General features: G+C 34.2%; 5 protein-coding genes across 9 annotated transcripts; 2 read left to right on the top strand and 3 right to left on the bottom strand.

The window, feature by feature from the left end:
- Positions 1-2,036: 2,036 nt before the first annotated feature.
- LOC143429494 (endothelin-converting enzyme 1) lies at positions 2,037-7,412 on the top strand. Its single transcript, XM_076905213.1, has 17 exons — positions 2,037-2,216; positions 2,280-2,344; positions 3,354-3,424; positions 3,540-3,718; positions 3,911-4,156; positions 4,265-4,470; positions 4,541-4,717; positions 4,795-4,893; positions 5,009-5,153; positions 5,246-5,460; positions 5,702-5,878; positions 5,947-6,109; positions 6,198-6,246; positions 6,306-6,373; positions 6,458-6,594; positions 6,680-6,850; positions 7,057-7,412. Exons 1-17 carry the CDS (start codon positions 2,165-2,167, stop codon positions 7,231-7,233), a joined length of 2,397 nt encoding a protein of 798 aa, XP_076761328.1. The 5' UTR covers positions 2,037-2,164; the 3' UTR covers positions 7,234-7,412.
- A 10-nt stretch (positions 7,413-7,422) lies between these two features.
- On the bottom strand, positions 7,423-9,464 carry LOC143429477 (p21-activated protein kinase-interacting protein 1-like). Its single transcript, XM_076905198.1, has 4 exons — positions 9,334-9,464; positions 9,059-9,221; positions 8,262-8,983; positions 7,423-8,059 (listed from the first exon to the last, which is right to left on the bottom strand). Exons 1-4 carry the CDS (start codon positions 9,412-9,414, stop codon positions 7,472-7,474), a joined length of 1,554 nt encoding a protein of 517 aa, XP_076761313.1. The 5' UTR covers positions 9,415-9,464; the 3' UTR covers positions 7,423-7,471.
- A 680-nt stretch (positions 9,465-10,144) lies between these two features.
- On the top strand, positions 10,145-12,755 carry LOC143432655 (leukocyte elastase inhibitor). 2 transcript variants are annotated; one of them, XM_076909445.1, is made up of 8 exons: positions 10,145-10,205; positions 10,693-10,814; positions 10,887-11,066; positions 11,140-11,350; positions 11,555-11,769; positions 11,841-12,020; positions 12,088-12,223; positions 12,301-12,755. In XM_076909445.1, the coding sequence occupies exons 2-8, from the start codon at positions 10,716-10,718 to the stop codon at positions 12,462-12,464; spliced, it is 1,185 nt and encodes a 394-aa protein (XP_076765560.1). In that variant the 5' UTR covers positions 10,145-10,205; positions 10,693-10,715; the 3' UTR covers positions 12,465-12,755. The 2 variants fall into 2 exon arrangements, with proteins under 2 accessions (XP_076765560.1, XP_076765559.1); XM_076909444.1 differs by lacking the exon at positions 10,145-10,205 and adding an exon at positions 10,420-10,591.
- On the bottom strand, positions 12,358-16,127 carry LOC143432653 (X-ray repair cross-complementing protein 6). 4 transcript variants are annotated; one of them, XM_076909440.1, is made up of 10 exons: positions 16,018-16,127; positions 15,253-15,436; positions 14,981-15,152; positions 14,463-14,901; positions 14,246-14,339; positions 13,610-13,844; positions 13,367-13,528; positions 13,059-13,289; positions 12,793-12,983; positions 12,358-12,712 (listed from the first exon to the last, which is right to left on the bottom strand). In XM_076909440.1, the coding sequence occupies exons 2-10, from the start codon at positions 15,421-15,423 to the stop codon at positions 12,602-12,604; spliced, it is 1,806 nt and encodes a 601-aa protein (XP_076765555.1). In that variant the 5' UTR covers positions 15,424-15,436; positions 16,018-16,127; the 3' UTR covers positions 12,358-12,601. The 4 variants fall into 4 exon arrangements, with proteins under 4 accessions (XP_076765555.1, XP_076765556.1, XP_076765553.1 ...); XM_076909441.1 differs by having other exon boundaries at positions 15,253-15,432; positions 16,018-16,042; XM_076909438.1 differs by lacking the exon at positions 16,018-16,127 and adding an exon at positions 15,804-15,982.
- A 700-nt stretch (positions 16,128-16,827) lies between these two features.
- On the bottom strand, positions 16,828-18,227 carry LOC143432654 (tubulin delta chain-like). The gene has a single exon (XM_076909443.1). The coding sequence runs from the start codon at positions 18,179-18,181 to the stop codon at positions 16,841-16,843; it is 1,341 nt and encodes a 446-aa protein (XP_076765558.1). The 5' UTR covers positions 18,182-18,227; the 3' UTR covers positions 16,828-16,840.
- Between the last annotated feature and the right edge of the window lie 6,664 nt (positions 18,228-24,891).

Genomic DNA, 24,891 nt, shown 5'->3' with positions numbered 1-24,891 from the left:
ACATATGATCATTTTATTACATTATACTATGGTCAATTATTCAGAAATGTTTTATTTTATTAAAATTTATAAACTCTATATTTAGAGATATGGTTTCCTATGGTAAAGTTGCATGTACATTTTTTCAATCAAATGTATTGCGACGGATGTAGACACATCTTTATACACAATAGGGTCCGTGCAATTGCATCGTACAACATTCCGGCAAACTGTTATTCATCTTTTTTTTCCGATAAAAAAACGTCAGTTTTGAAATCCTATGGTAATAAGAAGACATATCTTTATATACCTTCTGTTGGAATCGTGCATCTCTCATAACAGCTCATAGGAGGCAGTGTAAAGTTTGACTATTCAGCAACTATTTTGTGTGAGATTTAATTAGCGCGTGTTTCGCTTTTGTTGGATATGCATAGAATGTTAAGAAAAAGCCGTTGCTGTAAGATTGATATGGCGCTCGAGAATATAAGGTTAAACGATTTGTATTGTACAAAGGAACCGTAGGTCGCAACTCTCATGAAAAATGATGTTAAATTTCCATTAATCCTTGGACTCATTTTATTTATGCAATTACATTTTACTCTGAAACAAGAGATTATTTTTTAATCGAAGAATGTATCTATATGTAATTCAGTGAGAAATAATAGAAGACTTCCTACAAGAGATTCCAGATCAACACTATTCTCAACGGCTAGATTAACAGTTTGGACATCAGAAAATGGTATTACATATTGTTGGATATCGCGTCTATTAAAGAAAAGAGGAATAGGTTATCACTTTCACTTGTGCTTATCTATTAATGGGTTTACCCGATTATACGTATATAGCTGAACAAGTAAGAATCTCGCGTTGGACAATGCAACAATAGTTCATGAAGAAGGCTGACGACCTTATAGAATTCAGGAGGTTCAAGTATTGTATATGTATAAACGATCATGTAATTCAACGAAATTTTTGCTTTCAAAGTTATGGGAAAACTTTTATTTATAGATTTTCACCGAATTAGAGATGTCAGGTAACGATATGGCCATAGTAACGAAACATTCCCCAATATCCTGCGCGCCGCGGAGATAAACGTGCTCAGACGAGACATTTCTTTTAATAAAATGTGAAAACGAGCACGACTTATTTTTAGAAATTGGAACAACACCGGTAGTAAGGGGAGAAGTGTTTCTTGCCTTGTCAAACCACGAACAAACGTTTTACCGAAAGATGCATGAAACGATGATGGCAGATGTAACTTTAGGTATCACAAACAAACAATCGTATCAATTGATTGTGAACGACAGAAAGCCGTTGGCTCAATGCGTTCTACATTACAAAATCGAGTTTAAGAATTAACGTGATCGTGGTTAATCCTTCGACGATCGCCATCGTACGTATCTCGCACGGACTCTGTTTTTCACATAGCGACCGCAATATGTAAATCGCGTCTGTTGTTTCTTCCTTTAAAAAATCGCGATAACTGTTTGAATTACTCATACAAAGATGTACGCGTATAATAAATACATAATGATAGCCAACGCATCGCAAAACTGCTTTGAAGTCTGCGCGAAGTATGGCCTCGATCGGCGAGGAGTTAAAAAATGTTAAAATCATTGCAGACCATAATTCCCAGAATTGTATTATCCGTTGATGTAACGACCGTGCGTCGAATGGTTAATATCTTTACTTTAATAATTGAACGCGAAAATATGTGAACGTGCAACTTAATCTGGCATCTAATCAAAGAGGCACGATCGAAAAATTTCATTCTCAAAGGCTGTAGTCTTTTTACACTCGTTCCATGTAGTACATTGATAGAAAGAGCCGTTTTATTTGTAGAGCACAGAAGTCGAGGGAGAACATAATGTTCTCACTGTGTACTACATGGATCTGTGTTACGTCTTATTTAATTAATCGCTTTTTATGATCGTAGGTATGGCTGTTCAACTTCCAGCTTAACCCACATTTCCTTTGGGGACGGAGCTAGCGATTGAAATGGATTCTATATTTTAACCCTTGGGCTTCTTCGCAGACGATCAACACTGCGTTTCTTGTTCTTTTAATTGATGATTTTCCTCTATCAAAACTTGCATACATATAATTGGAGTATAAGCTCTTACAATCATCGAGAATGTTTGTCTTTCGTTGCGAATGAACGATAGAAGTAAACCGTGAGTGCCAGATGATACATCTTGGTGGCTTGCAAACGACCATTCTGTCGCGTACGTCGAATCGTAAGTCGCCACAGAGTCAATGTCTCCGATAGTGGCTTGTACATAGTTAGGTTTGTCTCTTAGTACGTAACGTGACACGACCAGTGAAACGAAGAGTATCCTGGACAAGTGACCGCACCAATATACATGTACGTATATTGTATGCAATATATCCGTATGTAACAATTTAATTCCGGGAACGACCGCGTAATGTCATCCGTAATGTGATTTTATTGTAATCATACCCTGTAATCGTATTTATAAACGTTTTAACTAGTATATGTGTAAACCGCAAGTCCGCAGAATCAATTGTTCGTTAGCTACTGTGAAAACAACAAAGATCTGCGCGTGTACTGTGACATAAAAATTAAATTGTCATGAGAAACTTTTCGATACAAAATGGATTACTCAATTGTATCGTATCATTTGATCGCTTGATTTAAATCCGTGTGGTTTGTAACTTTTGTTGAACTTAAAGGATTCATTAAAAGTGTGATAAAAGAAGTTGACATTACTCCTGAAATAGAGTTCTAGGATTGTTTCTAGAAATGAGAGAACATCGTTTTCATTTACAACATACAAGGGAACTGCCTCCAAGGTGACGGTATGTTACCGGTGAAGTGTAATTCCGAAAATGTATTACTTTTGAAGCTGTATTCCAAGAATTAAATTGTTACAGCGTATATATAATGTACATTTAAATAATACACCCAACATGTTATCAGACTCCGTATTGTGTTTCTTCAACGTTGAAATGAAAACCGATTAGGAAACTTCATTCGCTACGAGTAGTATGTACTTGGATTTCGCGCGAACAAGGTAAACGGCTCGACAGCTAATACTTCGAGCAGCAATATTAGCAACGTAATCATTCTATTTTCCTCTTGACGGGTCTACGAACGGGGAAAAGACCTGTTGCATTAAAATATAAGGTAGGAGCAGGGAAATAATGTCGAGGTATTCTAAGCGATTCTTGGTCAAGGCGAAAGCATCGATCTTTACGCGTAACTTTGTCAGAACGGTACTTGGCTGATTTCTTTCGTTAAAGATAGATTGCGATTACAAAAGGTGGTTCGCATAACGATTTTCACGGTTAACGCCGTCCTCGTTCTCAGTTTTCGTTCTCATTTTATGTCATTATTGTTCTCATTTTTACAGATGAACGATCCAGAGGCGACTGGTAATAGGGGTACGGCGAGCGAGATGACAGTACATGCGATACCTTCGTGGTAATTAATGGTTTATGCAAATTTAAACATTTGAGAAATTAGATCAAAATACATCGTATCGGATCCTAAAAATTATTGGTTTATTATCGACGCATCTTTTAATTAATCTGAACAGGCAGTATGGTACAAGAGGCGAGAAGAAATTAAGTGGAAAAGAGATGAAATTGACGATAATCGTTGGTTTGTTATCCGTAACCTTGATTACGTTAGTTGTAATGTTAATCTTGCAGATAGTTATTCTCCGCAAGGAAGAGTACAAAGAGATCTGCCAGAGTGAAGAATGCGTGAAAACAGGTACCGTAAAATCAAGGATTTCCTTGTCTTTCTCCTCATCCCGGTTAGCCTTGCAACGTAGTTAAAATGTGGAAATATCGTGTTTCAATTATTCTTATATAACGCTAATTTATGTTCACATTAATCTTGCATATTCTAACGATGCCGGATTAAATTGTATCGACACTAGATAAGAGTTACATCTTGTTTCAGCTGCTAGGATAATTGAGGCGATGAATAAATCCATAGATCCTTGCCAAGATTTTTATAAATTCGCCTGCGGCGGTTGGATTTCAAAGAATCCTATACCACAAAGTCAAACTTCCTGGGATCAATTAAGTCTTCTTAAGGAGCAGTTGTTAAAAAACTTGAGGATACTGCTCGAGGAATCGGACGAAGGGAACGATTTGAGACCGGTCAAAATGGCTAGAGCATTATATAACACTTGTATGGACACAAGTAAGGAAATCAATCGATCAAACTTTTATATAATCTTAAAAATAGCTAATGTAAATGAAAATAACTATGTCGGCGGTGAAGAGGATAAGTAAAACTTAATCATTTTAGCAAGCACCGAAGCTTTAGGACTCGAACCAATTTATCAGACAATGACCAGACTCGGCTTACCGAAAGATCCACCGTTTCATGACGACGTCCCACCCTTGGATATTCCTAAAATTGCAGGGCTCGCGCAACGAATTCTAGGTCTGAATTTGTTTTTAAATTTTTACATCAGTGAAGATGTACGAGATACGACGAAAAACAGGATGATGGTAAGATTGCTCGTGACACTATAATTTTTTAAATCACCGTTACTCTTATTAGCGTGTTCCACATTTTTAGATGGAACAAGTATCGCCGGGGTATAGCGAGCGCTACCTGCGAGATTCGTTACGATTTCAGTCAGAAATAACCGAATACAAGAAATATATTAAAGCTATGGTTGAGCAAACTTGCGCAACAAATAGAAGTGCTGAATTTGCCAACGATGTTTTGGACTTTAGTACGAAAATCGCGAATGCAAGTATTCACGTTCCGAATAAGTACGGGAAAAGTATACGTTTTCACATGTTTATATAGTAAACATATTTATGCAGATAATGTCGACGCCCGAACAAAGACGAAGCGCAAATCATCTTATTCACGATGTAACGATCGACGAATTGCAACAGTTGACCGATTTGCATGTTCAACAGGTGACAAAATCGAAACTATAAAAACATACGAATAGCGACACGGGGTGAAAATATGAAAGAATGAAATATACGTGTGTCGTTTAAATGATATTGTTTTCAATTATACTCGTTTTAGTGGAATTGGACAACATACTTAGAAGCGGTATTCAACGACACGAATGTAACAATAAATACTGCTACAGATCGTACGATCGTAATGGATTTACAATATTTGCAAAAACTACCCGATCTTTTAATAAACACTTCATCCGCAACAATAGGTACCACAATATATATGTATATACAGTAATTTCTTGCTTTGAAAAAAAATACTTTTATAAAAATTCTGTCGCTAATCGTTGAAATTTTCCAGTACGTTTTGTATGGTGGAGTGTTTATACCACGATTGCCCCTTTGACGTTACAACAATTTCGCGATCTGAGTTTTCAATTTTCGCAAAAAGTTCTTGGGTTAAAGGCAAAGACACCGAGATGGAAAGCATGCACTGAAAATGTAAACGCGAACTTTGGCATGGCTCTTAGTTACATTTATGCACGGAAATATTTCGACGAGCAGGCTCGAGAAAAGGTGGGTGAATATACGATGCAAAAATAGTATATCATGGAGTTTTCGAAATATCTTGATTTTTACATTACCTTGATAACACTATTGAAAAGCACAGTAATATTGGTATGCATGTAATGCATCATTTGAAATTAAAAAATTTTTGTGTGAAACGTCTTTTTAAAAAAACAAGTAGTTTTTGTAAAATTAGGGGATTCTAAAACATTATATATACGTTATACATGTAATTATAATAATATTTCAGGCATTAGAAATGTTGCTGGACATTAAAGCAGCGTTCGACGAGATGGTTGCTGAACTAGATTGGATGGACAGCGAAACGAGAGCTCGTGCTCATACCAAACTGTACGCAATAAGATCGTTCGTAGGAATTCCAGAGTGGATTACCAATGCGACAAAATTAGATAAATTTTATGAGGGAGTGAGTGATTTTGTAGGTAACATCAGTAGCGTCTCACTTGTTTCTCTAATGGGAAATCATTGTTACAGATGATTGTTGTGCCTGGACAATTATTTAATACACTTTTAATACTGACTAACGTGGGCATTAAGAAAAGTTTGAATGGATTACGTGAAAAACCAAACAAAAATCGATGGATATCAGTCAGTACAACGGTAAACGCGTTTTACAGTGCAATATTAAACTCAGTTAGTGAGTATTAGAAATTTGCTGATTACATCATTTATTATATCCTTTCATATTTGTTTTATACTCCCTTAACTATTAATCTCATTTGTAGCTTTTCCAGCTGGTATTTTACACCCTCCGCTCTATGGAAATGGACTAGAGTACGTATTAATCGATTGTATGATCGTCACAACGATGAAGTATTAAATGTCTTCCGTAGGTCCATAAATTATGGTGCTATAGGCGCGATCATGGGTCATGAACTTACTCATGGATTCGATGATCAAGGTTAGTATATTTAATAATGGTAAATATGCTTACACAAAACAAATACAACTTTGTGCGAGCCATTCTATCTTATGTACCCATTAGGTCGTATGTACGATGAGAATGGTAATCTTCGGCAATGGTGGAGCAATGAGACCTTGCAACGGTACCACGAGAAAGTTCAATGTATAATCAAACAATATAGCAGCTATCACTTACCACAGCTAGGTAATAATTTCACGGTGAGTACTGCCCTTTGACGGAAGAGAAATACAGATGTAAATGAAAGTAGTTAGTTAATAAGACAAAACATCCGGTTCTGTGTAGGTGAACGGCATTAATACACAGGGCGAGAATATAGCCGATAACGGTGGTATACGAGAAGCTTACAGAGCATATCAAAGACTGAAAATGAGAAATGCCAATGCTAATCAGCAAGCTTTACCCGGTCTCGCCAAATATAGCCAAGAACAATTGTTTTTCCTGGGGTTCGCGCAGGTAAGTGATCGAAACTAATAAACAACAATGTAATTTTTTTTCAATGGTTCGTCATTTATTGAAACATCATAATTGTCTTCAAATTAAAAATATACCTAAACGTGCAAGCAGGGACGATGAATTTGTTGGTATACACGTAAATAATAATTATATATATATGTATACTCCGGCTTGAAATCATGAAAAATATATATCTCCGTAAATAGGTCTGGTGCGGGAATTATACAAATGGAGCCTTAAAGTCCAAACTGATAGAAGGAGTTCATGCACCGAATCACTTTAGAGTTATCGGAACACTCTCGAACAATGTAGATTTTACGAAAGCATGGAAATGCTCCGCTGGAAGTCCCATGAATCCGTCTCACAAATGTGTTCTCTGGTAACTGTTTGTAATTACGAAGTACATCCATAATCGAATCTTATTAGAAAGTTAGAAAATTACATTATTCTTCACAAAAGATATTGTGCTCCCCTAGGACGCTATATGTACATAACAGTTGTAGGAACTAGCGTGCAACTTAATGTACGCTTACAATTAGGTACGATATATTCTATTGAAGTTTATCATAAAATTTTATAAACTGAAACAAGATCGTAAAATTATTTAATGTTGCTTGTTTTTCATTGTTTTTTCTTCTTTTTCTTTAAAATTGCTCCATCTTTTACAACCATTTCCTTCTTTCTTTTTTTTGGAGAAACATTGATATCTTGTTGATGTGGTCCAGTTAATTTCATTTTTGAATTTTTCGATATCACAACGGTATTAGATTGCTCAGAGACCTTTTTTTTCATCTTTTTCATTTTCTTAAAAGGTATATTATTATTCTCTTCAAATAGTTTTGGCAATTTTTTCCTCTTCTTCTTCAAAGCATGGTTTTCATTTTCGTGTTCATATTTATCACTATCATCGTTATTACTGATCAAAAGTTTATTCTTTTTTTTAGGTATATGATCATCGTTGGTTGCATCGCTTTTTCTTGCTTTTCTCTTCTTCAAAATTGATCTGTTCCTTTTACTTGGAATGCTTAAAGCTTGTATCTCTTCTATGCTCCTTTTTTTCTTAGATTTTTTTTCCGATAGTTTTTGAAGAGCATCGATTGAAGTTATTTCCCAGTCTCCTTCCTTCTCGACAATAATTTCCTGCCGAAGTTTAAGTTTCCTTTCATTCGTAACGGAAGTATCAGATAGAAGAGGCAGTCGTCTCGAACACTAAACAAAATAAAAATAAATTATACATATTAAGGATAAATGGCGAGATAAATGATGAGATCACATATTCACGGAAACTATTAGGTACTTATTACGAAATCTCTGAGACTATGGTCATCAGGAGAAAAAGGTATTTATTAAAAAAAAAAAAAGAATCTCTCTAAAAGTATCAGAGTTTCATCAGTCACTGAACTTTCCTTACCTCTTGTTCCTCTTTCTCTAACTGAACTTCTTTATTGTACGCGAGATTCTTACACGACAAAGATAGACAGGTAATTCGAGCATCACAATTAATCTTTTGCAGCATGTCTAATTTATGTCTATTATACCTCCACAGTTTAATTTCTCCGGAACTGGAAGCGGTAATTAACAAATCATCCTTGAAGGCCATACATTTCACTCGTATGTCATGTGCAATTACATCTATTGTTTGTACTGATTTTTCAAGATCATAAAATTTAATTTGACCATTCTCCAAGCCAACAGCGATTAAATCGTCCTTCAGAAATTCCACGCAAATGATCTTCGAGTCGAATTTAATTTCGCTATCGATTCCCGCTAATTCCACCGAATACACGTCTATTCTTTGATTCACCGCCAACAAATACTTTTCTCCATTTGGACTCCATTTAAGAACATTCACGTGTTTAGCATCTAATTTCAATCTTGGCGCTAAGTTTGTAGCGTATGCTTGCCTCCCTTTAACCAGATTCCAAGTTCTGAGGATACCATCAGCTCCGGTAGATAATGCTATTTTTCCTGTTGGATGAATAGCTAAGGTATTGACAGCTAGACCTTTATGTGGTTTTAACCAATGCTTTTCCACTTGCCAATTCCCGCATCTAATAGCAGCTATACTTCCATCGTTGCTACATGTAAACAAATGAGATGCTTCGGGAGTAAATGCAACGCAATTAACAGTATCTGTATAAACAGGTAAAATTGACAATATTATAATGCCAATTACACAAACACAAATAGCCAATTATGTATACCTACCATTATGATGCATTAATTTACCAGATTCTACTCTATAACGTAAGTCGTACAAGTAAACAGAATCATCTGCTCCAGCAGAAGCCAAATAATGTTTGTTATTCGCAACGCTGCGTATACTACCGACGTGGCTATGCGTGGCAAAAGATTTTCCCATCTTGTATTCCTAGAAAATCACTCAATAATTTCGTGAAATTATTACAAACCAAAGTATCACACTTCAAATAGTACATCGAACACAAACTGCGCTTTAAAAAACCAAACACGTGGTTACTTACATTAACGATTCGGTTAACTTTGTAACCAAGTAAGTACTGCTCGTACGTTCCTATAATTATTTCAAACGGATCCAGTGCCATGATTGTATCAAAATTCTACTCGTGTATTCGAGAGAAACACTTAGTATTAAACTAGTGATCGTTCTGTTTGCCGTCACCGGCAACTAAACGCATAAATACTTGTTCGCACAGCAAGCATGTAAACATGTAATTAACCACAGACAAGACATAAGATAGACCAATCATCCGATGTATTTTAGTGTCATTGGCAATGTGATTAATTCGGCGCAAAATGATTAAAATAACTCTCAATGAATTTTCTCAGGACACTTTGTAAGTATTATTATAATGGAGATACTTCGTGAAATAAATACTTTAAATTATGCTAATAATTCTTGTTTTTGTTATATGTATAGGTGAAAGCTAGAAGAAGTTCAATGAATCGATAAAATTTAAGTAATCTTTTCAGTCAATCAGCTTCACTTTGCTTTATATTTTAAATTATGTTGTAAAATGAATCTCATAATTTTTATTTTATAGAACTTCATTTTATAAACCGTAGAGCCATTTCTGCTGTAGAAAGCGCTCAAACCATAGTATACTGTGCTAGCACGGTGCTGCCATTCAGTTCCCGTAACAATTGTTCTGTGGTATATATATATATTGTTGTTATATAGGATTGTTCCGATCGATGTAGCATGATTCAGCTGAATAAATTATTGTTAAGGATATTTCAATCCTTGCATAAATTCTCAGCCATCGCATGGATAAAATAGAGTGAATAACATTTTTCAAAAAAGTTTGTTTCCGAATTGAATTAAAATTACGCGCTTCTGATTCGTATCTTGTCAACTGCCTTAGTTTTTTGACAGGTAGTTATGCCTTTTTTTTGTATTTGACAGAAGACGTACTTAACCTCTTTTGTTGACTTGACAGCTACCGCGTCCCTGTTATTTACACTGGTCGATATATCAGAAATAAAATGAAATCATTCACTCAATCGACACGATGCAACATTTTGTTTTCATAGCGTTGACATACAATGTTTTAATCCCAATGCTTATAAAAAATGTCAATCCACGGAAGTAGACAATACAAGTAAAAGATAATTTTAAAGATTCTAAACATTTTGGCAGTCACACTTGATCTTTACAATTGTCATCATTGATTTCTTATTGCGGGTATTAGATGTTACACCTTCTGCGTATTATTAATTAACATTATATGGAAACAATGACATTTTTTACGACATATTCAGGTGATCGTTTATTATGCTATAAAATATTTGTATATAAAGTATATGTGGGTAGTGATCTTCTTAACACTAAAATATTAATAGTACTTATTCTTATTTTATAGTATTAAATACGATCATTATCATTATGATGGAACAATCGTGTGCATCATCTCTAAATAACAAAGATATCGTATTCAAAAATTTATCAGCTTCTTGCAATGATTTTACAAAAGCTTTTTATAAAGTGAGTTAACATTTTGTACATTCTCCTGATGCTTATATTGTTTCTTTTATATAACTAATTAATTTATTATAGGAATTGTCTTCAGGTGCAACAGGAAATATTGTTAGTTCACCATTAAGTATACACATGATATTGTCTTATCTTTCTCATGGTGCAGAATCTAGTACTCTAGCTGAATTGACCAAGGGTCTTTGTCACTATGATAAAGATTCAGTGAAAGAAGGATATAAATCTTTAATAACTCAGTTAAATGTAAGATTATCAAGATTGTGCTGAAAACAAAATATATTATGGTATTGTAGTTGCTATTTTATTTCTTTACAAGGATTTGGACAATATTGAATTGCACATTGCTAATGCAATGTATGTACAAAATAAATTTGAATTGCTGGCAGAGTTTTTGATACTAGGAAAAGAAGTATATCAATCTGAAATTTCCAAAGTTGATTTTACACGTGGTTCAGATACAGCTGCAAAAATTAATACCTGGATTAAAGACAAAACAAACAAAAAAATACTTAATCTTGTTTCTTCAGGTGAATTATTATTTTAATTTATGTATATATCTAAGCACACAATTTATACATGAAATATGTTCTTTTTTACATTAAAATTATACGACTATGCATAACAATTCGTAAGAAATGATTTGAAAATAACTTACCTCTGATTGTCTGAAAAATATGTGTCACAGCAATTACAAGAAAATAGTAACATTTTAATCAATTTTTTTCACATAGATGATTTTAATGAATACACAAAATTAGTATTAATTAATGCAATTTACTTCAATGGTAGTTGGTTACGTGCATTTAATACAAAAAATACAAAGAATCGGATATTTCATGTAACCAAAGATCAAACAAAACTTGTACCAACAATGTTTATTAAAGCTGAATACAGTTATGGTAAAATACCACAGTTGAAAGCGAAATTTATTGAGATTCCATACATGGTACGTTTATATATACACATACATATACATATATAAATTTTATATGAAAAAAGTGAGCAAATATTTTACAGAATACAGATATTGTAATGACAGTAATATTACCAAATGAAGTGGATGGTCTCTTAGATGTGCAAAATAATTTTTCTTGGGAAGTTCTCGCAAATGCAACTCGATTTAACAGTGATGTTAAATTATATTTGCCAAAATTTAAAATAGAATTTAAGATGGATTTGAAAAATATTTTACATAAAGTATGTATAATATATTTTATATTGCCGAGAGAACTATATTTTATTAAACAGGAGTTATACATTCCAGCTTGGTCTAAGTACAATCTTTAAAACTGATGCAAATTTTAGTCATATTTCCAATATACCATTGTTGGTTAGTAAAGTTTTGCAGAAAGCAGTTATAGACGTTACCGAAGAAGGCACCGAAGCTGCAGCTGCAACAGGTGTGTCTATTTTTAATCATACTTGATATATTTAGTTTTCAATACATTTTTTATAATCTTAATTTATCTTATACTAGGTGTTCTAATAAGATGTAAACGAAGGATAGATTTGGACGAAAAAGAACTATTTATAGTCGATCGACCATTTATGTTTATAATTGAATATAAAACAAATAACATACCACTTTTCATTGGATGTGTGCAGGACATAGAAATTGCTTCTCAAAAAGATGAGTTATAAATTTTCTTCTTAAAGGATTAATACAAACGCACACGCTCTTTGTACAAAATTATAAAATACAAAATTTGATTACAAATATAAAAAATTTTAAGAGGGATAAATTATTTACAAATTACTTTTTTCCGAATTTTAACACCTCATTTAAAGTGTTTTTTAATCTTACTGATTAACTCATCCTTTTTACCAGACGTTTTCAAAGACAATGTCTTTAAAATTGTCCTTAACTGCTGTATAGTAAGCGTCTCGATCTATTGCAAACAGAATGAATTCATTAAAAAATTAATTTTTATTTATTATTATTCAAATTCATATATATTCATTAATATACCTTTCCTTTCATCACAAGCTCTCGAATCTTTTCCTCGTTTTCTAATGCATCTGGTTCTAGTGGTTCATTAACTTGTTTACTCTTCTTCTTTGGTGATACATCACATGCATTTTCTGTTTCGTCATTAAATATTTCATCATATTCATTTAATAAATTTTTAACACGTTTACACATCTCATCGATTTTTGGAACTGGAATAAAATTTTGTATTATATGACAAAACTTTCCATGAATCATAATATTCATAATCGTAGAATAGAACTTACGTGTATCATCAGGGGGAGGTTCACGTTGTTCCAAATTTAAAGCTAAAGTTTCTAGAAATTCAAGCTGCACTTGGAGAGTTGGATTTGAAAATAATATTGGACTATATTCAAAATTTAATTCTTTGATCATTTTCTCTAACAATTCCACTCCTTCTGGATCAATTGGAGCTTTTCGTTCACTATTGTCGTATAAATAATCTAGGAAATATTCGTTTATCTTACGAACATTTTCTAAAACCATAAAGTTATACCTTTAAAGTGGAATAAGAAAATATTTATTTTAATATTGTAATATTTTAAAAACAAACCCATGAATGGTATCTTGTACAAATAAAATCCCCCATTCTTAGCATTTGGTATCATAGTATATAGATTTGATACAGAATGTTTTCTCATTGTTACCACACATATTATCATTAAATTTCTCGAATCACACTTATTAAGTAATGCACCAAATAATAATTGATTATCTGAAATGAAAAACGTGTAATCTCTCTGTTCTCACTCTCTTCTGTAATCTCACCGTTCTCCAAATGTGAGATTTATGTTACCTATACGTGTACTTTTGCCTGGTATAACAAAATATGGTGTTTCATAATGATATAGTAGATGATAAGAAATAGGTTTTATGCAAATTATATCAATGCCTGGTTCGTGTATCACAGACAACGATTTCACTTCTGCTGGTGTAAAATATATATTTCTGCCGCCAAATGTTTGATATTTTTGAATATCCATTTCTAGAATAGGTGATGTTTCATCACTTTTTTCATCCTTTATTTCCTCCTGTAATTTAAACAGAGAAACATAAAGAATTATAAAATCATATAATTAGCCATAAAAATATAATAATGATTTCAATTTTGAATACATAAACAATGAGCAACTTATACAATTTTTTTGCCATCTAAATTTGCCAATTTGACACTTTGAACTTTTTTCTTGTGAAAGTTAAAATTTTTTTGGCTTTTTAACTTAAATTGATAAAGTACTAATACTTGGAATATATTGTAAAGATGCAAAGATAATTTTTTTTGCTATTTTAATGTTCTAATTCTAACAGTACACATTTTCTACATATAACTATACATTCTGTAGATTGTACACTAATGATGTAATTAGTATACAGTGCCAACTATATATAGAAGAGTAAAAACATATATAATATAAATTATTAAAATACATACTATATCATCAGCCTTTACATGAGCATATGAACATGTAGTTAAAGGAGTATTGGTTTCTTTGCTTATATTTTCCTTTTTTAGATATTGCGTTTTACTGAAAATGAATTAGTATCTTGAACACAATGCAACATTAACTATAATGTAAATTACATGTTACGAATAAAAAAAAGGAAAACGAAATTAACTTTGCATCAAATTCAAATATCTTATTACTTACACACAGAGGTTGCGAAGAGTTACATCTACATTTACATTTTCTCCAATTCTCCAAATAAGTTTGGCCATATTTCTAGATGGTAACTTTACTTGCTCCATTAAATCATTTAAGGATGTTCTTTTATAATCATCCATCTCAACTTTCCTAGACAACATTTCTAAATCTTTATAGAACAAATCATGATTCCAATTTTTCCCTAAACCAATAACAAATAATTGAAGTTCTAGATCATTGTAACTTGCTACCTGTGCTCTTATTCTATGTCTTTCATTGTCATCTATTATTGATGGATTATCCTGACATGTAAAAAGAATTACTCTTTTAATTGACATAGTAATACGTTTAGCAGAAAATGTTCGTGCTGCATGCCACAGCACATCATGCAGTGGGTAAGCCACAGAAGAGGCGATATCCCTGTAGTACTTCCATTCTCCACTGTCTATGTATATACCATTTATTATTACACTATTATTATTTATTATTACATTTTTTATTGCTTATGACTACTAAAAAATTACCTATTTTTATGATCTGTTTTAAACTCTCCATTGAAACAAGTTGTAATTTTTGAAGAGTCAGTATATGTTTCATTTCCGAATCTGGATCACATTTTTCAGTTCCAAACAAGATTAAACCTATCCAATCTTGCCTATTCCAAACTGACTTTTGTTTAAAAATTTCAATACATTGCTAAATTAAGAAAATAGGTAATAAAAGTAACATATAGTAATCAAATTAATTTAATAATAATTTACATTATTCTGTAACTTATATCAACAAACTATATTACCCTTATGGATTGTAAAAAATATGGAGTCCCTTCATCTGAGTCACTTTTAAACATTGAAGAAGTCGCATCAATAATGAACAATGTACCATCCGTAACTCCATAATGTTCATTAAGATCATCTTCTATATCTTCTTCAGTTTCCAAATCTTCATCACTTGGTGATGCCATCATATCTTTACTCTAACTATATTGTTAGTTAAACATAAATAAAGTAGCATTTAAATAAATTGTATCTACTAATGCAATATGTAAAGAATACGAGGCAAAACATTCTCATAATAAAAATTTTATCTTGTACATATATGTATATATTATTCAGGAAATGTGAACAAAATTTACTTAAGATAAGACAATCATTTACTGTGATTTATGTTTGCTTACTACACAAACATTATATAATATATATATATATATATATATATATATATATATATATATATATATATATATATATATATATATATATATATATATATATATATATATATTTGTATAACGTTAAAAATTCAATTACAATTAACATATATAATTTTTATGATAAGAAGATTAACCTTTTTTAAAACAGCTATTTTTGAATTTTAATTATTTTCATTGGTACGGATTACCCGCCTTTCTTTGTAAAAACAAACGATGTTCTAACTTTTTATACTGTTATTTCCCTCGTAATTCGATTAACGTATTGCTTCAACAAAAGTAATTTGTCTCGTTTTCGTATTATTCAATGTATAATGTTTATTATAAATTGCGAATCACGAGATGTCTTACCTTATTTCAATGCCACTCTCGACGTTACCGTTTCAGCATAGAACAAAGATATAGCCTTTTTTCGCTTGTAACCAGCGATGTACGTAAATACGTAAATTAAAATGTGACTTAACCGCGCGTAGTTTAAGATACACGTATATTTATGTAATTTCGATAACTGCATGCGATTTAAAGGCAATTATCGTACATACGAATATAACCTAACTTGTAATTTACAAAACATATTAAATAGTATTTTATATTTTACAGAGGTATATAACAATTGTTGTGGAACAGTGTAGAAAAAAGAAGAAATAGTCGTTATATATTTGATATTTTTTGTATGTAGATATAGATTTATTAAATAGACCAGTTCATTACATTGTTAATAAGAATTTTTACAAAAATAAAATGGCAGGGTGTGAGTCTTCATTAAATAAAAAAAAAACAAATAAACAAATTTTTTAAAATTATAACAATAAATCAATTCAATGTGTAGCATAAAATATAACTATCAAGTACAATTATAAATTGTTTACTTAATAGAGATTATGCCATTACACATAAAAATTACAGAATTATGTTACAATTGTGTATCATAGATAAAATAAGTGATAGGTCATGAATTCTTTAGGTAATTATTAGTTTTATTGACAAATAAGCACCGTCTCACAAGTTGATCAATTCTATTATGATGTTATAATTACACTTTCCATCGTATTCTTGATTTCTACACAATACATGTACAATATTTAAATTTCTTATCTCAATTAAAATTTCTCAATTAGAAGAAAGTTTATATTACAATAAAAAATGTATTATTAAATTTTATGTAGAAAATTTATTATTTTTTTACATGACAAACCAATTTTTTATATTCTTTTGTAATATTTTCAAGTACTGCAAATGCCTGCAAGAAGTCATCCTCTTCTAAACCAAATTGTTTATACTGATGTAAAAATGCAGAATGGATATAGGAGTTCCAAGTTTTGTTTAAGAGCGTGTCCAAGAAATTTGAAATTTGAGAATTATTTGTTAACAGGGCAAGAAATTTATCACGGTTCAAAAATTTGCGATTTTGATGGAAATGAGAAAACCAATCAATTGTACTCCAATCTGCATATAAATGTTTTTCTTGGAATTTATTGGTCATTATACGATCTTGTTCTGATGTAATTCCACGTGTTATTAAAATATTTGATACCGAACAAGCATATACGTGATGTATGGTATTACCTAATGAACTAGAAGGCATTTTTGTTTCAATGTTAGTCAGTTGTGAATTTAAACTTGAAATTCTAAGTGTTTGCTTTAAATGATGTATATATGAACTCCAGTTGTGGACAGATTCATATTTTTCGGATATTGCAGATACATGTGGAGTAGTTTTAATTGTTGCTATTTTATAGGAAGGATGACATGCTATCTGCGATAACAATGAATTTATGCTATGATTTATATGATATATTGGCTGAAATACAGCCAGTAATTTTTCTGAAATAACTCCATTCATATCATATAAATTCATTGATGACTTCTTCAATAAGTTCATGCATATATCATATATTTGATCATTTTCAATTAAAATATTTATGTCACTTTCATTGTAAAGTTTTGCCAAAGTTAATAATGTGTTATAATTTTGTGTGCATACTTCACCAAATGAGAATGGTAATATCGTTGTGTTGACAATAGGCTTTTTATCATATTCCTCGTGTAACAGTTTTGTAATATAACTACCAATACCAGATCCTGTTCCGCCAGCAGAACTTAGCAACAAAAGAAATCCATCAAAATGATCTAATTGTTCTATCTCTTGTCTTATACAGTTTAATATTACATCACTTAACATGTGCCCTTTTAGTAAATAACCAAGTGCCCAATTATTTGCACAACCCCCTCCAGCTTGGCATATTACATTTCTTGTTAAATACGTCCATGGGCTTTGTCTGTCATTATAAATTTTATTTATTACTTTCTCTTCTGTATCAACAAGAACTGCTCTTGCTAAGTGTTCATTATTTTTTGATACACCACTAAACCATTTATTAAACGTGTCTTCTGAATACTGATTATTATCATTATATGATACATCTGTATCTACACATTTGATATCAGACAATATTTTTGAAAATAGTGTATGTCCAAGTTGATTTCCACACTGCCCAAATTGTATGGTGAGCATTATTAAAATGTGAAAGAGGAAGAGGAAGAGAGAGAGGGAGGAAGAGGGAGATAATGCTTTTGTTTGTTAGTTTAGAAGTAGCTTATTTTCTGTTACAACACAGTAAAGGATATTTTCTTTCTCATGTTCAATCACATATGCATAATTGCGCGCGAAAATTCGTAATTTCAAGTATGTTGATTACAGATATATATTTATACATATTAGAAGATACATATAAATTATTGAGAGAAAAGTTAACATATAGGAATATTATACATATAGAACCTATATTAATATATAGGAATATTATAATACATATAGGTCAGTAGAAAATTTTCTTCTTTACTTTTTTGAGAAAAATACGCACGAGGATTTTCCTGGAACTCCTATTTTTTAGACATGTCTTTTGTAGTAGATTTTCAATTAGCTGATTTGTTTATAGTCGAAGCATATAGCGAAACACCAAGGCCATAGAATGAAACGTAGAAGCGTAGTTGGAAAACTACATTCGAGCGCCTTCGGCCTTGTTCGAACGTTTTCGCGCTCGTTCGGTCGCTTCCGGCGCATGCGGTGAGTGGTACCGGTAGTCAGTTCGTGTTGTCCTCTACTGGTGGTGAGACGTGCGTCGTTCGCTGCTGTCAATAGAATTTTTCGGGGCACGTTTCTACATTCGAGGTACGTTCATTCGCTTGCTTATTAACTGCGTAGTATTCTCAATTATAATTCTATTATACCGTTGTTCTATTACTATGAATTTATCTTTGAATTTTCTTCTTACTTTTCGTTTTATTATGCGTTACATTGTTCAGAGTTATCCGTAGACTGTTTGAATTTTGAAAATATGATTTATAAACTTGTTTATTATAAAATGTTAATATAACTAATTTTATCCTTTTTTATATTTATTCTAATTGTTTTGTTACAGATTTTTAAACAGTTATGTCTTTCAAGGGATGGATATAATGAGCAACGAACATTATTATTATTATTGAAACAGATGTGATGCAAAGACTGTAAGAACTTGATGAGAACGTATGGTATAAATTTATATTACCTTATTATCGATCATATGGTATCATTTTATATATAATTGCTTACGAACACATGATGCATGTAACAAGTAATGAGTTATTTGTTTAATAATCATTCTCACGAGTAATTTTGAATATTTATAGCATATAATATAGTCCACTAATTAAGAATATTGAATATGTTTTAAATTCTGATACCAAATAATCATAATTGATTTTTTATAGATCAATTATGAATTCTTAATGTGTTCATAAATAATTTATAATATTTGGATATATTTTACAATATATTTAAACTTTATAATCTACTTTATCTATATATACATATATTTTTGCTTAGTTGAATAATTTAAAAGGGAAGTAATATTTTTTTGAACTCGATCGGGAAAAGATGAAGAATAATACGACAGTAAATTGTGTGTTGTTTTTATTTACCCCTTATTCCCCCCATGTACAATGTTTTTCTTTCAGAATATTTTGGTGACCGCGCGCAATGCGGTCAGTAGAGTCAGTGTTTGTTACAATAAATAGTTTTAGTATTTTTTAGAGCACAGCTGCTCTAATTATAATTAAATTTTTTTTTCTAATCATACGCGAAAGAGTAGAGTCAGTGTATTTAATAATATCTTGTATAAAAGGAGGGTGGATGGGACTTGGTTAGGGTGGGTCTCCATTCGCAGCAACCTCCACGTGGTGAGACCCGGGTTCTATTTATTTAACATATAATTATTAATTGCATCATATAGTGATATGATACAATTAAAAATTATATAGTAAATAATTAGAAGCTAATGGCTGTCATAGATTAGTTTCATTTAAATTCATTTAGAATACAACTTCGCAAACCTATTTATAATAGATAATAAAGTTTTCAGAACGATACCGTTGGTAATGATTCATTCAAGTAGGGGCAAATGTTTTATGATTTTTTAGGCAGTAAGTTTTAATGTAGTCACTGATGGGATTGGCCTGACTAGCAAAACTACGTTTAGTTTTAGTTCTAACTATTCTATGCTACATGAGTAACACTAAAAAATACGATGGATGGATAGAATCCTCGAATGTCGTGACGCATCGATAAATTGGGTGATTTATACCTCGCCTGTGCTATCATCCTATGGAACTCCGCATCGTATGTTTAGATATACAGAGATATTGTACTCTCTACAATTGAGAGAAAGAAAAAAATGTAAGTGTTATACAAGCAGGAGATTAGGACAAGTTAGAAGCCCGACTAGTTTCAGAACTTCTCCAAGAGATGGCGCTAGTAGTTTTAAGTAGTTTACTTCGCTGTCGATAACGCTGTGCGACCAGTTTGAGCACTTTTCGCAGAGATGGCGCCAGGTTTCTAGAAGAGGGTCTGTATCATCTGTCTCACTATTTCTTATAGCGTTCTTATATATCTTTCTCTCTCTTACCTCTGCAGCGGGAAATATACAAGAAATTGGAATAAAACTACTTAGATATACAATAAATTACAATAAAATTTAAGTTTTATATAGAAGAGTCGTACCGTACGGTAATTTTTGTCAATAAAGAAAAGATAAGGGCTCGACGTTCGAAATGAACAATTACAGTCCATAAGTCTGCGGAGGAATAGGAAAATTCTATAGGAAAATTCGATGTCTAACCAAACCGATCACCAGCTGGTTAAGCGTATAAATTATATCTTCAATTCTTTTTGAAATTTGTCATTTTCAAGTGGTTCTCATTACCGCTTTCTGTCTGCAATTAGGAATTTCGGTAAAAATTGAATAATAAGAATTTGCTGTTAAAAAGGGATTCAATTTCAAAAGAATATCAAAGGCGGTGGTGGAGGCGGATATTCGTGTAATCGCCTGTGCCGCAGGTGCCTACGTTATCAACAAAATGGAAGCAACGGCGCGGGAAAGATTTCTCGTCGGCACTTTCCCTTTGATTCCTTACAGACTTGACTTCTTGGATGGCAGATGTCTGTAGCCTCGATTCAGAGGGATCCATGCGACTTTATCATACAAGTTTCGATCGATCTTGTGATCGAGGAAGATCGAAAGATGAGCGCCACAATTGCAGTTTTTAAAATTTGTCACATTTTATTGCTACGAAGCAGAATTGTCATTTAGAGTTAGGGGAATATTTTTAAATTCAGAAAATAGAGATCAGAGTTAACTGAGAATAATAGAAGGTGAGGTAATTCGGGACGTACCCTTAAAAGGATAATTGTAAATTGTTTGCTAATGAAGCGATAAATTCATCTTTTCAATGTTTTAGATTAATAAAATTGATATTTATATTGGTATTCTTAGTAATTTATCGTTTGCTCTTACGTGGTTTAAAAATTTCTAAACATAATAATAATATTTGTGAACCTTAAGTTTTTGCTAGAATATCTTGTAGGTTGCGTTATATGACGATAGATTACATGTAGGTTCGTTAAAAATAAATGGATGCAAGTACCCCCTAAGAATGGTAAGAGCGCTTAGTATCGCGTAAAAGACGACAGAATGACGTACAATCGTGTGTAAACACATGGAGACATCGTGGAACAACGTGTAATTAAGGCGTGCCATTTTTTCGACTAATAAAGCACGCTTAAATGGATCGATCGTGAGCTTTTACGTACGTGGTTTATCAGAGAGATGCACGATACGATTGTGCGACTGAAGAAACACTGATTCATTCAACATTTCTAAGAACATGGAGCACTTGAATAAAGAATTCTAAAAAAAATCTATTTTCCATTTTCAAAGACCATAGGAAATGGTTTACTTTCTCTAATTAATTGCAGTGATATAGCGGACAGGAAATCGATGTCCAGTTCCTTACGAGAAGATGTAGATGATGAAATTCTTTTCGTTGGTGGAAACAGGAGGGGTCATCGATAAAAACTCTGGTGTACGAGGAATGCAAGTGCAAGAGCGATACGATTAGGTACACTTGGTCGACGTCAAAGCTCCACGTCATATCGTGTGGCACGTGGTACGCGTCATCGCTTATTATTCTCACGCAGATCAACCGCGTATTGTTGCGCGCGAACCACACGAGAAACGGCACCTGTTACAGCAGCTTCACAGTGCACAACCTTTCGCTTATAATATACCCTTGCAACGGCTACCGTACTGGTAAACAAGAATTAAAAAATAAGAAGAGTCGGCTCCTTAATAATAGGAGAGAGCGTGGAAAAGTATTACAACGACCCACGCTTCTTCTGCCCACTTTCGAACACCGAACAGTGAAACAACGAAACTGACAATCGAACGATTTCGACACTTTTTACAGCTGCGCTCGATCAATATTTCGACACCGTCTTCAACTCTGAAAATGAAATGATGTTCAGGAACTATGGAATTATTATATTTTTTTCATTAGAAAATTGTACGAAGCACAAATGATGAGTTGCAGGAAAAATAGTACATATTTGTTGAAAGATATTTGTACTTAAATATTGGAATTATTTAATTGATCGATGACGATAATTAATTTAGAGTATTAAATTTCGACCACGCATGCATAATCGATATTATCGTTAATATTATCCCGGTTGTATACTCTCTCACTGGCGTTAAATCACGATTTCGAAATATATTCGTTAATTCTCTCTTCTTTAAATATCAGCCCTCTGTGGTTAATAATATTACCAATATTTGTCCACACTGATAACAGATATCAATGGTCGTACACAAGCTCCCTATAATCCGCTGTGAGATCCGGAAATATCGTCGATACCTTTTAAATGTACAACATACAAAGAATGGGTGGACGTATGCGTAAAAGGCAAATTTAATCGGTACAATAATTACCGAAAGAAGCACAGTTCCAAAAGAAAAAAAGAAAATGCAACAGCACAAAATGGTGTTACGATTCTTCGCAGCGAGAATGAACAGTGAAACAAAAAACCAAGCCGCTTTGGACTGGAATTCACGGAAATGGCAAATGGCCCTTGAAACACGTCAAGAAAGGCCTCTCTGGAAACCGCGGACAGAACATTCTCCAGAAATCGGAGCAAAAATCGTCCGGATAATTCGCACAGGCTCATTGACACTACACGACGCCCTCCCTCGAGCTCTCCTCCCGTCGCAACCACCCCTCGAGAGAAAAAGAAGAAAAGAAAAAAGAAAAAAAAAAAACCACCCGTGTCACGCGATCGACGAAGTCAGCGGGGCGGCGGAGAGGAGGCCTGTCCATCAACGGGGTCGTTCGTACGCAGGATCGCGAGGCACGAACCCCACGGATCGGGCTGCGTCGGCGTCGGCGTTGGCTAGGTTCGCGTCGCGGCGCCTCGCGTCAGAGTCGCTGCTGGGACCGTCGACGACGGAGAGAGAGAGGCACACGGCAGTGGTGGCCAAACGCGTATCGCGTGAGCACCGCGTAATCCGCCATATTGAACCGCGAGGAAAGCCACCGCGGGGGCCGTTCGCACGTCTCGCGAACCTTCGCCCGCGAGGGGCGAAGAAACGAGGGCGTGTGTGCTACGACCGGGGTTGTTACGAGGGGTGCACGGAGGGCGGTTGTGGCGCGGTGGTGTTCGTGGGCTGTGGAAGAGGGCGATCGTGTTCGCGTTCGTCGTGCACGCTGATAGAGATACGCCTCGAACGTTTCTTCAGCCGCCAGTGAAACGGGGTGAAAGACGAACGGTTCGTGGGAAGTGAGGGGCGAAGAGGGACGAAGACAGAGCGAGAAGAGAGAGGCTGGGAAGGAAATGTGCTTCGACGATAGTGGCTGGGAAACGTGTCACGACGAGAAGTGTCTTATGCGAGCTGCGAGCGTAGTACCATCCTTGGCCTACTACATCCCGTTGCATTTTTCTCGCGACCATTGATATCCCTTTAACCTCCCTTCTATTCGATCGGTTCGCGCCGTGGTCCTCGTCGCTCCGCGCGGTCCTGCACGTTCATCGAACGCGAGGTGACTGTTAAGTTGGCTCGGACCGCTCAGTGTGACTCCTGTGAACGTTGTGCATCAATGAGAGCACGCGTACGGGAATTCGGCGACATCGCACCGCGCAACACACCAGCCAACAATGTGCAGTAGGGCATACGTAGAAATAAGCAGGATAGATAACGCTGTAAAGGTAGTCTCGGAGAAGAGTCGCATAGCTGAGTCCCGCGTCAAGCGTAAATTTCGTAGGTGTGGCCTTCTGTACGGCGAGCCAGTAATAACGGGAAGAAGGGACCCGACGCTCAGATCGTACCTCGCCACGGTTCGTCCTACGAGCACAGGGAGACGCACCGCGTGTTTCCTCCTCTTACAGGGTGCCGACGTACTCGACAAACGGGGAATCGACGACCTGTCGCGAGAGGTACCCCGCGACCAGAAAGAATCGACGCACTGTGCGAGCAGCAATTGGTGATCGAACCTGACGCGCTCTCAGCCTGTACCATCCAGACGAAATAACCGAAATAACCGACTCACCGCGATTTACGCTCGATCGTGGATCGTCGACGAGGGGAAAGATCGACGCGATACAAATTCGATGGATACGATCGCGTAGATTCGACCGGGACGGCAGCGAGGATCTCGAGGTTGAACGTTAACGGGTTAGCCGGTCGGTGTCCAGCGTGACAGCGCCGTGGGCTCGTCTCTCCCTCTGGTCTCGACTTCTGCCAATCAATAACCAGCGCACCGACTCGTTCACGCTCTGCTTTCTCTCTCTCTCTCGCTCTATACCTCTCTCTCTACCTCCCTCTCTCGCCTCACCCTCTCTTTCTCTCACACACA

This window comes from Xylocopa sonorina, chromosome 1, assembly GCF_050948175.1.
Source record: "Xylocopa sonorina isolate GNS202 chromosome 1, iyXylSono1_principal, whole genome shotgun sequence".
Classification (NCBI taxonomy): domain Eukaryota; kingdom Metazoa; phylum Arthropoda; class Insecta; order Hymenoptera; family Apidae; genus Xylocopa; species Xylocopa sonorina.
This window is presented reverse-complemented; position numbering and strand designations above follow the sequence as displayed.

Excerpts from the sequence above, each read along its gene's own strand:
- LOC143429494 (XM_076905213.1), top strand. The coding sequence starts at position 2,165 with ATGATACATCTTGGTGGCTTGCAAACGACCATTCTGTCGCGTACGTCG. Across the intron at positions 4,157-4,264 it reads TAACACTTGTATGGACACAA|CAAGCACCGAAGCTTTAGGA; the intron begins GTAAGGAAATCA and ends TAATCATTTTAG. Across the intron at positions 5,461-5,701 it reads ACGAGCAGGCTCGAGAAAAG|GCATTAGAAATGTTGCTGGA; the intron begins GTGGGTGAATAT and ends ATAATATTTCAG.
- LOC143429477 (XM_076905198.1), bottom strand. The coding sequence starts at position 9,414 with ATGGCACTGGATCCGTTTGAAATAATTATAGGAACGTACGAGCAGTAC. Across the intron at positions 8,984-9,058 it reads TAAATTAATGCATCATAATG|ATACTGTTAATTGCGTTGCA; the intron begins GTAGGTATACAT and ends CTGTTTATACAG. Across the intron at positions 8,060-8,261 it reads TAGAGAAAGAGGAACAAGAG|TGTTCGAGACGACTGCCTCT; the intron begins GTAAGGAAAGTT and ends TATTTTGTTTAG.
- LOC143432655 (XM_076909444.1), top strand. The coding sequence starts at position 10,558 with ATGGAAACAATGACATTTTTTACGACATATTCAG. Across the intron at positions 10,815-10,886 it reads TTACAAAAGCTTTTTATAAA|GAATTGTCTTCAGGTGCAAC; the intron begins GTGAGTTAACAT and ends AATTTATTATAG. Across the intron at positions 12,224-12,300 it reads CGAAGCTGCAGCTGCAACAG|GTGTTCTAATAAGATGTAAA; the intron begins GTGTGTCTATTT and ends ATCTTATACTAG.
- LOC143432653 (XM_076909440.1), bottom strand. The coding sequence starts at position 15,423 with ATGATGGCATCACCAAGTGATGAAGATTTGGAAACTGAAGAAGATATA. Across the intron at positions 13,845-14,245 it reads ATGTAAAGGCTGATGATATA|GAGGAAATAAAGGATGAAAA; the intron begins GTATGTATTTTA and ends TTTAAATTACAG. Across the intron at positions 12,984-13,058 it reads ACCTCCCCCTGATGATACAC|TTCCAAAAATCGATGAGATG; the intron begins GTAAGTTCTATT and ends ATTTTATTCCAG.
- LOC143432654 (XM_076909443.1), bottom strand. The coding sequence starts at position 18,181 with ATGCTCACCATACAATTTGGGCAGTGTGGAAATCAACTTGGACATACA.